At 28.6% G+C, this 15,099-nt stretch overlaps 1 protein-coding gene across 1 annotated transcript in view; it reads left to right on the forward strand.

Moving 5' to 3' along the window:
• LOC100206804 (translation initiation factor eIF2B subunit epsilon) overlaps positions 1 to 15,099 on the forward strand; it is a 29,881-nt gene that overhangs the window by 12,791 nt on the left and 1,991 nt on the right. Inside the window, exons 7-17 of the mRNA XM_065812794.1 lie at positions 296 to 373; positions 480 to 557; positions 7,281 to 7,366; positions 7,845 to 7,952; positions 8,040 to 8,140; positions 8,394 to 8,499; positions 9,122 to 9,158; positions 12,670 to 12,778; positions 13,832 to 13,927; positions 14,655 to 14,744; positions 15,074 to 15,099. The exon at positions 15,074 to 15,099 is cut by the window's right edge and continues 71 nt beyond it. Of these exons, the coding sequence (XP_065668866.1) occupies positions 296 to 373; positions 480 to 557; positions 7,281 to 7,366; positions 7,845 to 7,952; positions 8,040 to 8,140; positions 8,394 to 8,499; positions 9,122 to 9,158; positions 12,670 to 12,778; positions 13,832 to 13,927; positions 14,655 to 14,744; positions 15,074 to 15,099 (915 nt within the window). The remainder of the gene's footprint in view (positions 1 to 295; positions 374 to 479; positions 558 to 7,280; positions 7,367 to 7,844; positions 7,953 to 8,039; positions 8,141 to 8,393; positions 8,500 to 9,121; positions 9,159 to 12,669; positions 12,779 to 13,831; positions 13,928 to 14,654; positions 14,745 to 15,073) is intronic.

Below are 15,099 nucleotides of genomic sequence, written 5' to 3' on the forward strand. Positions count from 1 at the left end.
TATATGTTTTTATGTTGAATATTATATGTTTATATGTTGAAAATTATATGTTTATATGTTGAATATTATATGTTTATATGTTGAATATTATATGTTTATATATTAATATTTATATTTTGATAATAGAACAATGAATAGCTTATCTGATCAATTTAGTGTTAACATATTACCATAATCATTCATATGTTTATGTAATATGTTTATGTGTTAATATGAAGTTTTCTATTTTATCAATAAGAAAACATTTACTTTTATACTCCCTGTTTTTTATATGATATGTTTGTTTGGGCAATAGAGTCTTCTCAATAATGAAAAAGAAGTTTGTATTCGCTATGATCTTGCAGCCACTCACATTAGCATCTGCTCTCCACAGGTTTTCACATGTTTTTTAATGTTTAAAAGTCTAAATAACTAAAGTTTTGGTATAAAAATACTTTCATTTATTTTGCTGATATTTAACTTTAAAGTCTTATTTCTAGGTTGCTCCATTATTTACAGACAACTTTGACTATCAAAATTTGGATGATTTTGTTAAAGGTGTTTTAATTAATGAAGAGGTAAACATAATTTATTTATGCCTTTCTTATCCTAGCCTTCTATTTCTTATCTAGCCTTCTATTTCTTATCCTAGCCTTCTATTTTTATATTGTAGACTCAAACCCTCAGTTTATGTATGTACTGAAGCCCCTGCAAATGAATATTTAGTATGACATTATGAATGATGTTTTGAAATTATGTTAAATTTTATTTTACTTAGTTGCCTAAAATAATTAGTTTTTTGAAGAATCAACCATCAAAGTAACTTTAAGCAATTTCATATCTTTATGAAAGTCATTTAAAATTTTTTTTTTAAATGACTCTTTATGAAACATTTTTTTTTAAATTTTTGTGTTATTTAAACTTACTGAAATTAGTTGTTTGACTGAGTACTGATGATAAAATATTTAGTTATTTTAATTCTTTTACACAAAGTTATGGATAATAAAATATTCAGTTGTTTTGTTTCCTTGACACAATGTTTTGGATAATAAAATGTTCAGTTTTTTTCAAAATTTTGTTTCTTTGAAACAATATTTTGGGTTAGTTAGTTAACCGCAATGCAACCTTATTGTATTGCATAGAGCGCCTTAGCAGCACAGTGGAAATTTTTTTGGAACATTTCCAACTGATTCTTAGAGGCGTTTAGGCTTTTAGTGTTTACAATCTCATTGATTCAGCAGGAATCAGTAGGCAATTCCAGCTCTTGACAAATCGGTTTGTGGTACTTCTGTTATTATTGGATCGAACTATCTCTTTGACCAATCGACTTCTATGACCATGGCAAGGTGCAAAACGGATGTGGTGCCAGTTAACAGTTTCTTTACCAGATTCGATTTTAAAAAGCTGTAATAAGTCTCCACGATGGCATCTTTTTGAGCGTGGTCAGGTCCAAGATACATAGTCTTTTTTCATAAGGTAGATGCTTTATACCATAAGCTACAATCATTCTGTTCTTCATCTGTGTCATCTGCAAATATTTTACAGATTGACTTAATTCTATCCAGCAAATCTTTTGTAAAGATCACAAAGAGCATTGGTCCCAATACTAACCCTTAAGGAACACCGCTAGAGACGGGCGCCCAGTCCGATACCGCTTCACCTATGATTACTCTTTGTTTACAGTCGATTAGAAAGGATTTCACCCATTTCAGAACTTGACCATTGATCCCATACCCTTCTAGTTTCAGTATTAGACTCATATAATGAACTTTGTCAAAAGCTTTGACAAAGTCAAGAAAGAGCAAGTCTACAGACGATCGATTAGCTAATGCTTTTGTTAAATAGTCCATAGTTTCAAGGTGGTTCAGAGAGCATGACTTATGGGGAACAAAACCATGCTGTTCTTGTGTAATCAAATTGCTGTCAACTAATCTAACTATATTTTCCTGTAGTTTGCAAGTGACAGAGGTGAGACTGGTAGGTCAATAATTTCTCAGGTCAAGCCTTTTTTGAATATATGAGTAATGTTTACTACTTTCCATGCAGTAGGAACCTCAACTTGGTCAAGTGATTGCTGAAACAATATGGGTAAAGGTTTTACCAATTCAGATGGACAGCAATGTAAAACTAGTGGATGGATATTATCATATCCTTGCATTTTATTTTGATTCATTTTTCTAATAAGTTGCTTGATTTGATTAGTAATAATCCTAATATTGCCAATTTTATTGTTGGTTTTGATAAAAGGTTTGCTGAGCACCCGACTAGATGCTGAGTTAAAGACGCTTTCAAACTGTTTGTTGAGAATGTTTGCTTATTGTTGTTTGTCAGTCGTTATTAGACCAGAGCTATTTAGTAAGGGGGTAATATCAACTTTACTCTTGTTTTTGCTATTGATATACGCGAACAAACATTTCGGATTTTTTTAATCACTAGCAAGGTTGAGTTCAAATTTATTTTGTGCTTTTTTGCTAGTTTTCTTCAAACTATTTTTTACTTGGTTGTAACTTAATTTATTTGCCATGTTTAGATGCCATAGCATGATTTTAATCTAGATAGTTGCATAATCTCTTTGCATATCCAAGGTTCTGTCGATTTTCGGGTTAGATGTTGTCTTATGATTGAGATTGACTCAACACATACTTTATTATAAAAAGACACTAAGGTATCGTAAGCCTCATTTATATTTTTGTTGGCTAGTAATGATGTCCAATCAATATTTTATAGTTTAGCAGACATAGCAGTGAAGTCACCTTTTCCAAAGTTAAAGCTGGAGCTGATGAGTTTATTTGCCCAAATGGTAGGAAGACTATAGCTCCAGAGTAGACTTGAATGAGATTGGCAAGCTACACCCAATGGGGGCCCTGGTTTGATGTTAAATACACTGAGAGGATTTTTGCTTATAATATAGTCAAGTGTGTTTTTTTTGTGAGTCATCGGACATTGTAAAAGTAGGAAAGATTACGTGTTGAGATCTCTAGAAACTCGTCGGCTAACATGTTGATGAAAATGTGTCCTGGGCTGTTATCTGGTCCGAACACATTGACTGATCCATCTGGAGCCCATCTTATGTAGGGATAGTTAAAATCTATAAGGTTGTTGTTTTGGTGGTTAACAGAAGAAGGAGGTCTATAGGTTGCATTAAATAAGAAAGAATAGTTATTTATAGTGAGTGAAACCCAAAGTTGTTCAGATGCTACAAGTAACAGTCTGGGCACTGTCTCAGCTCCAATTTGACACGTTATAAGGTTATTTAGAATGTATACTGCAACACCCCCTTAGCCATCAGCTCGGTCTTTGCGGAGGAGGTGGTAGTCTGGTAAAAGTGGTGCTGATGTTTCTGAGAACCAAGTTTCAGTTATAAAAATTATATGAATGGTCTTAGAGGAAATGAGTGCAGATAGTTCTGCTAGTTTATCTTAATTCAGGGATGTGGCAATTGTATAGTAACAGTTTAACATAGACAACTTAAGAAAGAGGTTTCCCACTGTTAATCAATTCATTATTAGTGTTACTTGTTGTCTTATTGTTGTTATTGTTATTGTTGATGGTGTTATTATAGTATTGCCTTTGGCGGAACTAATTAGTACACTACTGTAGCTTATAGAATTTTTGGCAGAACTGATCATTCTATTTGTTGGTGTAGATCTTGTTGATGCGGGATTGTTAGGCTGGAGATTTCTGCACATGATCAGATTATCTTTGGATTGTTATAGTCTGATTGATCTAATTTAGTGTTGGTCACAGTTGTCCTTATGTAGTATCATTTTTATTTCACCATCTCTGACAACATAGTATTTACATTTGCCATTTTCAAGCTTGTAACGTAGAGTAACCCCGTTTTTTTCTTCTTCATGTGGTAGTAATCTATTCTTGTCCTTGCATATTTTGCGTCGATTCACTTCATTTGGTCTTTCAATTGCCGTTTTATCTCTATTCAACAACTAGTGCTGGTTTTGCTGTTACTGGATCTTCTGTCTGGTTGATGTTAATAGTTTTGCTGTCGCGTTTTCTTTTTTTCAGTCAACTCATCTGTTTTATTTTGCTAATTGAAGCACCAATTTTTTCTGCTATCTTCATTAAATGACTTTGATCCTCGTTGTTTTTAATTTCACCTATTTTACTGAAAGATTTTTTCAGTGGATTTTGTGTTCCACGTTTGATTTTTCGTTCAAATTTTTCGATTTTATTTTTCAAAGTTTTATTTTCATCACTTAGGAGTTTGAATGGTTTGGCGAAACATTTGAACCATTCATGATGTTTTTTGGATGTGTCTGTATGATGACCTGACCCCAGACCTTCTTGTATGATTGCATCGAGTACTGTCAAATCCATTTACTTTCTTTACTTAAGAAGGGTTACCACCTTGAATAACAGTGGATTACCTCCTTTTTATTCTTTTATAATTTTAGCCTTTTTAACACAAATAGAACTGTTAGTTTTTTGTGTTTTTTCCATTCATATTCATAGATAATACTTAACATCAACAGTTTTTTTAATAATAAAACAGTTATTTAAATATTCTTTTATGTATAAATGAGTTTTCTAAAACAGTTATTTAAATATACTTTTATGTATAAATGAGTTTTCTTTCTGTTGTTAAATTTTTTGTATCGAAAAATGATCTGTTTGATTTAAATCTCTTCGACTAATTAAAAAATATTTTTTTTATACTCACATTTTTTAATCATAACAGTTTGCACCCATGAAATATTTTTTTATAGAATTATCATTTCTATTCACACTTGTGTTAATTTACATTAAAAACAAAAAACCACAAAAATAAGTTAATTTTTTGTCATTGTTTCAATGAGACAGTTTAAACAATTTACAAAAACAGACAGTTTGAAATGATGTATCACAATTAATTATTTAATATCTTAAAAATAGATATTTAAAAGAGTATTTAACAGTAAGAGTGTTGCCATTCATTAAAAATAGGATTATCAACAGTATTGCGATAATTATTAGCAGTAAATGAATTTTTGTTTGGGTTTGAATTCACCAGCCACAGCAAATCCCAAGCTTTCATAGAAGAGAGATCACATTCTAAATCAGCTGCCTGTTCTTCTAGGTGATAAAAAAGTGATGAGTTTCTATCAAAACTGGAATGTATTATATTATATGTGTTTTATATATATACATATATATATATATATATATATATATATATATATATATATATATATATATATATATATATATACATATACATATATATATATATATATATATATATATATATATATATATATATATATATATATGTATATGTATATATATATATATATATATATATATATATATATATATATATATATATGTATATGTATATATATATATATATATATATATATATGTATATGTATATATATATATATATATATATATATATATATATATATATATATATATAAATATATATATATATATATATATATATATATATATATATATATATATATATATATATATATATATATATATATATATATATATGTATATATATATATCATATGTGTTGTTAGCAAGTCCACTTTAGTAGTAAGAATATCAGGAAGATCTTTGATGAGAAGCAACACATAACCATGAGAAGTAACACAAGACCAAGGATTGTTGTGGCTCTACAGAGGTCACTAGAAATAAAGAAAGAGTGTTGTTCAGAGTGTTGTAATAATAAAAGACTGATTAGGCAATAGTTAGTTGGGTGAGAAAAATCTCCAGATTTTTAAAATCTGGATTAAAAGATACCATTTTCCAGCAGGTACGAAAAAAAAATTTAAACACTTGTTGTTTAAAGAATAATAAAGAGAGTTGCCACAAGATTTAGAAGACTCACAAGAGAGGAGTTTAAATAATTTTCATGTAAGAGGTAATTTACAGAATAAATTCTTTGCAAATAAATCTACCTTATCAATGGGAGAAGTGATAAGATCAGACTTATTTGACAAGATCAGACGATAAAGAATAAAAAGATTGATCGAGTAAAGAGGTGCTAAACAAAAGCATATAAAAGAGTTGGATTATTATTGAAATGTTTGCAAATCAAAGAATAATTTAGTGCCTTAAACACTGTGATCTGAAGATAAATTTAAATTAGTCTTTAACCCAATAAATACTTACCATTAAAGCTTACCCCTAAAGGTTTTGTCTAGGAGACCTTTTAGACGGTAGTTGAATGCAGTTAAAATCTGCCCAGAATATTTAGTGAGGCACTATCTCTATCTAGCATTTACTCAACTAAAAGGTCCACGGGGTATTTTAAGTCAGGTTTTTCTTCTCCTAGTCTTCTTCTAGTAAAGTGAATCCTTCATGGCAGCAGGTTATGAATCAGTTTATCCTTGATTACATATACCAGCAGTAGGGTAATTCTGACTTGAATTTCTATTTGTTGTAAATCAGTTTTGGGGTTTAATAGTTTAAAAAGAAAATAGAAAAAAACTTGTTAGACTTACTTTTTATGATTTGTTAGTAAGTGGTTTTTTTTTGTATATGGTATATACAGTAGTGGTGTAGTGGTGTCCCTTCTCGTGAACTCAAATAAAGTACTTTCCATGTCTCTTGTTGAAAGAGGGTTGTAACAATAATTTAAAAATTTTAAAAACAATAGACGAGTAACCTCCTTGGCTTTAATGATTCCTGCAAAAATATACACTACTTTTAAGTTTTAATTGAATAAAATATAATAAACAAAAATGAAAATAAAAAATTAAATATGCACTTTTATTATAAATACAAACTTTTGTACAATAAAAAATTTAGAGGAACATGTTTTGATAATATACTTTTGCTCTTTAAAAGCATCTTTTAATCAACTCGCTTCTTAGCGCAGCATCCTTGTTTGTGAAGAATGTCACACATCAAACATCTGTGTTTGTGAAAAAAGATGATGATGATGATGATGATGATGATGTTGTTGATGATGATGATGATGATGATGATGATGATGATGATGATGATGATGATGATGATGATGATGATGATGATGATGATGATGATGATGATGATGATGATGATGATGATGATGATGATGATGATGATGATGATGATGATGATGATGATGATGATGATGATGATGATGATGATGATGATGATGATGATGATGATGATGATGATGATGATAGTGATGATAGTGATGATGATGGTATTTTAAAGTTAAAAGTTTGAGAGGGAAAAAATATAAAACTTATATGAAACTTACATAATTAATAAACTTATATTACTAAATTTGTATTTATAATTATAAATTACAATTTGTATGCAATATTATGTGCATTAGAGTGTATCATGTCTTTGTTTAGATAATGGGAGATCAAATTTGTATTGAAGTTATGAATGAAGGTTATTCATCTAGAATCAATGATCTTCATATGTATAATGCTGTTAGGTAGAATTTTTGAAATTTATTGTCAATTTTAAAATAAAAAAAAGTGGTTATTGAATCTTGTTTAAATAATAAAAATTCAATGAAATGAGGTTTGTTTATGTGTACATCAATTCAATGAAACAAGAATTATTTATGTGTACATCAAATTAAAATTTTCGGTTTTCTGATCTATAAAATAACTTTACAACACTTTGTAAATGTTGCATTCTAATCTTCTTTATTGACTATATATAATGTTGTGTTTGCCAAGTTTAAACAAAAATTACAAAAAAATAAATAAAAATACTATTGCTATTTGGTTCCTCCAGATCGTTCTTCGAAATAAGAACCTTCAGGTAGTTCCTCTGAATAAGAACAATAAGATTCTACCAAATTTTACTAAATTATTGTTGAAACTATCGTAATAGACTTCTTATATTAAAAAAAAGTTATAGAATCTTTTTTAATCAAATTATTTCTCTATAGAGTATTTTTATAGTATGGATCTATTGAACCGTTGGATATATCCACTAGTTCCAGACATTTTCTTTCCATGTACTTTTAAACGTAACAATGTTTATTTGGAGAAAGATGTAAGAATTGAAAGGTATTTTTGCTTTTCTTTTATATACGCTTTGTTAGATAGATAATATTGTCAAATGATTTTCATTTAACCTTGTCGTTTTTCTATCAGAAACTGTGACATATCAAATAGTGTTTTGATTGGAAAATCAACAACTGTGGGAGAAAATACAAAAATAACAAGAAGTTGTATCGGTTCTAACTGTAAAATAGGTTGACAGTTTTTAACTTTAGTTTTTGAAATGTGTTCCGCGCACTTATTTCATAAAAAGTAGATAAAAAAGTATATATACATATTTTTTTGCCAGAAGAGATCTCTTAAATATGTAGATATTTCCCATATCTTCACCAGTCAGTTGATGTATGTACCAAAGCCCCCAATTGTTTACTTTTAAATTTATTTTTAATTTTATTTTTTTTAAATTGATTTTTGTTACATTATAATCTAACAAAGTTTACTTCTTAGGTAGCAATGTAACTATAACCAATTCATACATTTGGGATGATGTTGTTATCAAAGACAATGCTGTGATTAACCAAACTTTGATTTGTAACAATTGTTGTATAAATAAGTATTTTTATTTTTATATATGTATTTAATTTTATTTTTGTACTTTATCTGACATGAAATGGCATTTTTTGACACTAATTTGTCCCATTGTTGAATTTTTGGAATTTTGATTTTACTTTTTAAACAAAATTTTGAATATATATGTGTGCATGTGTGTGTTTATATATATACATATAGACCCTAGTGCTCTTCTGTGTCCTTAAAGTAGTTTTTAATGTTGACAAAAGTTTTACTTCAGTTGTAACTAATTGTGCAACAACAAATTGATGAATAAAATTTGAAGAAGTGCATGGATGGTTGATTTATATATATACATATATATATATATATATATATATATATATATATATATATATATATATATATATATATATATATATATATATATATATGTGTGTGTGTATATGATTTAGATATATATATATATATGTATATATATATATATAAATATATATATATATATATGTGTATATATATGATTTAGATATATATATATATATATATATATATATATATATATATATATATATATATATATATATATATATATATATATATATTTAAGCACACTTCTGTTTTTTATGGTTATGAGGGGAGTTTCATATACACTTTTTTAAATTTAGATCTGTTTCTTTAACTGATTCCATAATTTCATTTGGTGTAAGTAAAATTATTTATTGTATTTATTACAGGCCTTTTTTATACATATGCTTATATTTTATAAATATTTCTTTAATAATCTTTGATTTGCTTCTAAAACTTTTTAAAAGGAATTTATGTAAAAGTGTATAACAAACTTATAGTTAGCAATTTATTTATTTTTGTTTAAGACTGAAGATGTCTTTTTTTTCTTACTCATCTAAGTAATTAGCAAAATCTTGAAATGCTTTTTTAAATATTTTTGACTGAGTATTCTTGTTAGAAACAAAGAAAAGAAACCAATGATAATATATTGTAAGGCAAGTTTAAGAAGGATCTGTAAATGACTTCGCTATCATCTTTTTAAACTATCACTTTTTTACCTAATGTTGTGTTGCCAAGACAAGTTGTGTTTGTTTTATAAATAAAAGTTAGGCTTTTATTAAATGTAATTAACTTTTACTTACAAAAAGCTATTAAAAAAATACATAGTTATTATGTAAAAACAAAGCAGATGAAAACAAAATCCTAATTTTAATAAGTATTTTGTTTTCACCTGCAATCAAATTTATTTGCATTATATTTCACTAAATCCAAAAAAGATTTAGTGAAATATAAGACTTATAAAAAACAAAAAACACATGTGTTCTTAAAACTTTTTACAATTCAAAAAAAGTCGTATTAACAATAAAAGATTAAAATTTAAAGAAAGAGATTTTGTGGTTTTTATTAACAATAATATTGTTTAAAGATTAGTTTTTACTTTTTACAGTTTTTTTTTTTTTAAAAGAAGTTATAATTAAAGTCCTTTAAAAAAGAATTTTTTTAAGAACTTCAATTACAAAAAGAATTCTAAGCTAAGAGAATTAGATGCTTATTTAGTGCAATAAATCTTCTAATAAGAGATCTTTTACGTATACCTGTATTGGTTGACGTTGTATTGAATCAAAATTCTATGCAACTTCAACCAGTTACTCCGTTGTACTGATCTTCCCCAGATAAATAGTCTAATGGCCTATCACCAAGAAGTTAGGCTCCTTATCAAAATCAATTGTGTAAATCTATTTAAAGACCAATATGCTGATAAATGCTACCAAATCTTCTGCGACAATTTTATTAAATGCTAACACGAATTCATTCCACATGCCCTTTCCAAACTGACCAAATGTAGGCAGTCATGGCTGACTAGCTAACTTTTTTTGTTAACCAAACTCAAAAAAATTTGGTATTTCAACTGCAACAGCAAATAGCAAATCATTCCTCTTGTCAGAGAGTATAATCTAACCTGAAACCTCGTCAAAAAAGCTTCCTGCATTGTGATTAGAGCATTTGAACACAAAATAGCCAGCAAGAAATGGAACCCTCAATGTCTCTACGCTTATGTTAACAGCAATTGTGCCATCAGCAATCAAATAACTTCTATGTGCTTACCCTCTGGGGAAATAAGCAGTGATCGAGGATTTATCCCCAATATACTAAACAATCAGTTCCAGTCATTATTCACAGTTGGACTGTCAGATCAATCTCTACCACCCTTCATCAAACGCACGATCGCTTTAATTTCTCTCTGTTATCTTTACTTATGATTCTGTTCACAAACACTTATCTGCTCTTAACGCCAACAAATCAACTGGAGGTGACCATATTAGCCCATTTGTGCTTAGAGAATGTGAAAAATAATGGTAAGTGGGGCAGCTGTCTTTGCGGCGGCTGCCCCACTTTTTTTTGTTTTTTTGTTTTTGTTTTGTTTGTTATTTCACCTCCCCAAGGCCCAGAAGGCCACTACAGATGAGGAGGCTACTTAATTGTGGTTATAACCCTCTCTCAACTCTATAACTCCGAAACACGAACCTTGACGAACAAGACCGCTGCGCGGAGAAACAAGTTGAGCGCGGTACTACCAGGGACGTGGTGGGGATCGAACTCGGAGCCTCTCGCTTATGAAGCGAGCGCTCTACCACTACACCACTACTTGCTATTATTTTTCAGAAATTCTTAGTCAAGGGATAGTTCAAAAGTCGTGACTTTCGGCAAAAGGCAACACCACTGTTTAAAAAAGGATCCAGGCTTGACCCAGCAAATTACAGGCCAATCTCCATCACCTCTGTACCATGCAAAATAATGGAAAAAATGGTGAAAAAAAAGATCATGGAGCACCCTTTAGCCAGCAAAGTTATTGTCAATTGTTAACACTTCATCAATAAAAAAAGTGTTAAGAATCTCCTCAAGACCATGGGCTTTCTAACCTACAGCTTATCTCATAAACTTTACGTAGACCTGCTCTTTTTTGACTTTGCCAAAGACTGTGCTCTTTTTTGCTTTTGACAAAGTCCCTCACAGAAGGCTATTACAAAAATTAGAATCAGAATTGAAGGTAAAATTCTTGACTGGATTAAACTTTTTATTCAAATAGATTACAATGCATTCTTTTTGGTAATACCACATCCAACTGCGAACAAGCTACCAGTGGCGTTCTGCAAGTTTCAGTGTAGGTCCTATGCTCTTCATTATCTTCATCAACAACTTACTCAAACAGGTTTGTAGTGAAAACATCTATAAAATGTACACAGATGATACTAAAATTCTGAGTGTCGTCAAAATCACAGAAGACAAAGCTCGCCTGCAATCTGATACAGATAGCATTGTAACCTGGACTTGAACCTGGTCGATGGAGCTCAGTGTCAAGAAATGCAAGGTTATGCACATCAACAAATACAAAGTTTAACCACACATTTACTCAATGAACGAGTATAACGCTAACAGCAGAACAGAACTCAAGTCAACAACATTCGAAAAAGACCTAGGCATTCAAATTATGAATAACTTAAAGCATGAGAATCAAGTTAAAATAGCAGCTGCCAAGGCCAATAATGTCCTTGGAATCTTAGTACACACCTTCATCAGCAGAGACAGCAAGATATGGAATAACGTTTACATCACCTATATACGTCCACATCTTGAGTTCGCAATTACTGCCTGGTGCCCATACAACAAAAAAGACATAAATACTATAGAACGCATCCAGCATTTGACTACCAAAATACCACGCAAAATGAAACACTTCAAGTATGAGATGATTCAAACTTGAACTCACCTTACTACTTGATAGAGGTTTACGCAATGACTTTGTCTAAAAATACAAAATCAAGAAGTTTTTATTCTTAAAGAATAAAAACTGATTGTTATTTATTTATTTATTTTTTTGATTCTTTATTTTGTTAATTTACAAGACTATAAAATATTTATGTTTTATATTCTTTAGTAATTAACAAATATGTTTTATAATTAACCCCTCAATACTTGAACATCAAAAATTGTTTAAATAATTTAGATTTGCATTTAAATTTTCATGCGAATATTAAAAATAAAAATTTTGTTGATTAGAAGCTCTTGATTCAGTTTAATAACTATGATTGCAGTTTTCAAAGTTCCATCTTCCCAAAACATGGCTGAATAAAATAATTTTCTAAAAATGCATCTGTATACAAGATATTTATGTTTTATATATATATATTTTTTTAAATTATTTAAGGTTTGTGTTGGAGAAGGAATAACCTTGGTTGAGCGTACAAGACTCTCGCTTATTAAACCAGAAAATATTGGAATTCATCTTAAAAAATTGGATCTAAACAAGCAATGCAGTATTTTACTATTTTTTTAAATTTTCTAAGATTTAGAAAAAGTAGTTAGGAATTTAATTAAGTAAAAAGTTATTGTTATGTTATGAAATTATTGAAAGTTTGAAAGATTGAACAAATTTAGCAGATGAAAGTTTGAAATATTGAACAAATTTAGCAATGTTATGAAATTATTGAAAGTATTGAAAGATTGAACAAATTTAGCAGAAAGTTAATTATTATTGAAAAAAAAGTTGAAAAGTAAGAAAATAAGAAAATATCTTTATTTTTGTTATTATTATACATTTCACTATTTAAGAATAGTCACAATAACAAGATTATTACAAGATATTTAAATAAAGAAAAATAAGTATTAACAAGATTTGAAATTTCAAAATAAGAATATTTTGTCATTATTATCAGTTTAAAAATAACAAAAACAAACCAGACAGCTTGTTCACAGAAAAAGTAACAAATATTTGTATATTTAGAAATAATTGTTAATATGTTTAAATTAAAGGCTGTAGAAAATAGGTATTAATTTCAAAACATTTTACTAAAAATTAATTTATTTTCATGTTTTTATTTTATAATGGTTAAAAAACCACAGTATACTTAAGTACTTTGTATGGCTGACCACAATATGAGTACTGACCACAAGATTGATCACAAAACCTTGTTTAGTATGACTGACTACATCATAAACACCTAAAATGGATGACTTAAACATGAGTACTTATGAAACATGAGTACTTTTTTTTTGTTGTTGTTAATTCACCTCCTCAATGCCCAGAAGGCCACTACAGACGAGGGTTACTTAATTGTGGTTATAACCCTCTCTCAACTCTATAACTCCGAAACACGAAACTTGACGAACAAGGCTGCTGCGCGGAGAAACAAGTTAAGCGTGGTACTACCAGGAACGTGGTGAGTACTTATGAAACATGAGTACTTATGAAATATGACTTATGAAACATGACTTATGAAACATGACTTATGAAGCATGAGTACTTAGTAAGAATACTTAATAGTATGAGTATTTAATAATATTTAAAAAAATTCTTTCAATTTTTTTAGATTATGATAAAGAAGTTGGGACAGATGGCAAAGGTTTCCTTTGGCCGCGCCATGAAGATAATGACGAGGAAGATGCAAATGTTCCTAGTCTAGCTGGTTACCTATTTTAGTTTCTCTTATTTTTAATTTTAGCATTTAAGAAATTATTTTATTGATAAATCTTAAAAATGTTTTATATAGAACATGTACAGCATAATATAACAAATACATACATAACTAGTATATTTATAAACCTAAGTGGCTTTTTTTTGTTGTTGTTATTGTTATCATTTTATTATAACCATTATTGATGTAATCATTATCATTATGTGTTTACCTAGTATAAGTAATTGTACCATTTATACCATCAGTTAATTATATTATCATACCATCTTGTACCATTATATATCATTAAATACCATCAGTTAATTATATATCATTATGTACCATCAGTTAATTATATATCATTATATACCATCGGTTAATTATATATTGTTATATACCATCAGTTAATCCATCAAAAATCTTTTCAAAATCTTTTAGCCTATAAAATTTTAAATGTTCATTTAGAGGTTAAACAATAATGGTAGATTTCGCTTAAAATATAGCATAAATTAATAGTGAGAAAATAAGATAACATCTTTTCGATTGAAATAAGATAACATTTTTAAATTGGAATTTGTGAATTTTGTTTTTAAATTCTCTATAAAGTTTTATTTCAACAAAATTTGAACTTTAACATATAAATTAGTAATTTTTATTCCATTACAAAGTGTTTCATGTATTGTATATTTTAATGTTAATTATGAAAACTTTATATTTTTTAAGAAATTCTATTCTTTAGAAAATGTTTTCGAGTCCACTGATGAAGAAAGTAGTGAAGAAGATGATGAGGAATCATTACCTCCAAGCCCTCCTAATGAACAGAACAACTGCAAGTTGTTGTTGTGTTTTTTTTGTTGTTGTTTTTTTTAATTTATTTAGTATTTGCAGTTGTGGTGTAGCACTTGCTTTGTAAGCAAGAAGTGCTGAGTTCAAATCAAATCCATAGCAGTAATAAAGTAGCTAAAAAAATTTTGGAACTACAGGATTTACAGAGGATTGTAATGACAACTTAAAATAAATGATAATAATAAAATGAGTAGCTTTCTTAACTGTATTGGCCCCTTTGCATTGCATTGGGGAGGCAAATACAGTAAACTTTACACTTTTGATAACCAATGTTATTTTAATTTTTTTATTGTTTCTTTTTTTGTCTTTCAGTTCATCAATTTTATGTTGAAGTTGTT

The sequence above is a fragment of the Hydra vulgaris genome, chromosome 12 (genome assembly GCF_038396675.1).
Source record: "Hydra vulgaris chromosome 12, alternate assembly HydraT2T_AEP".
NCBI classification, from domain to species: domain Eukaryota; kingdom Metazoa; phylum Cnidaria; class Hydrozoa; order Anthoathecata; family Hydridae; genus Hydra; species Hydra vulgaris.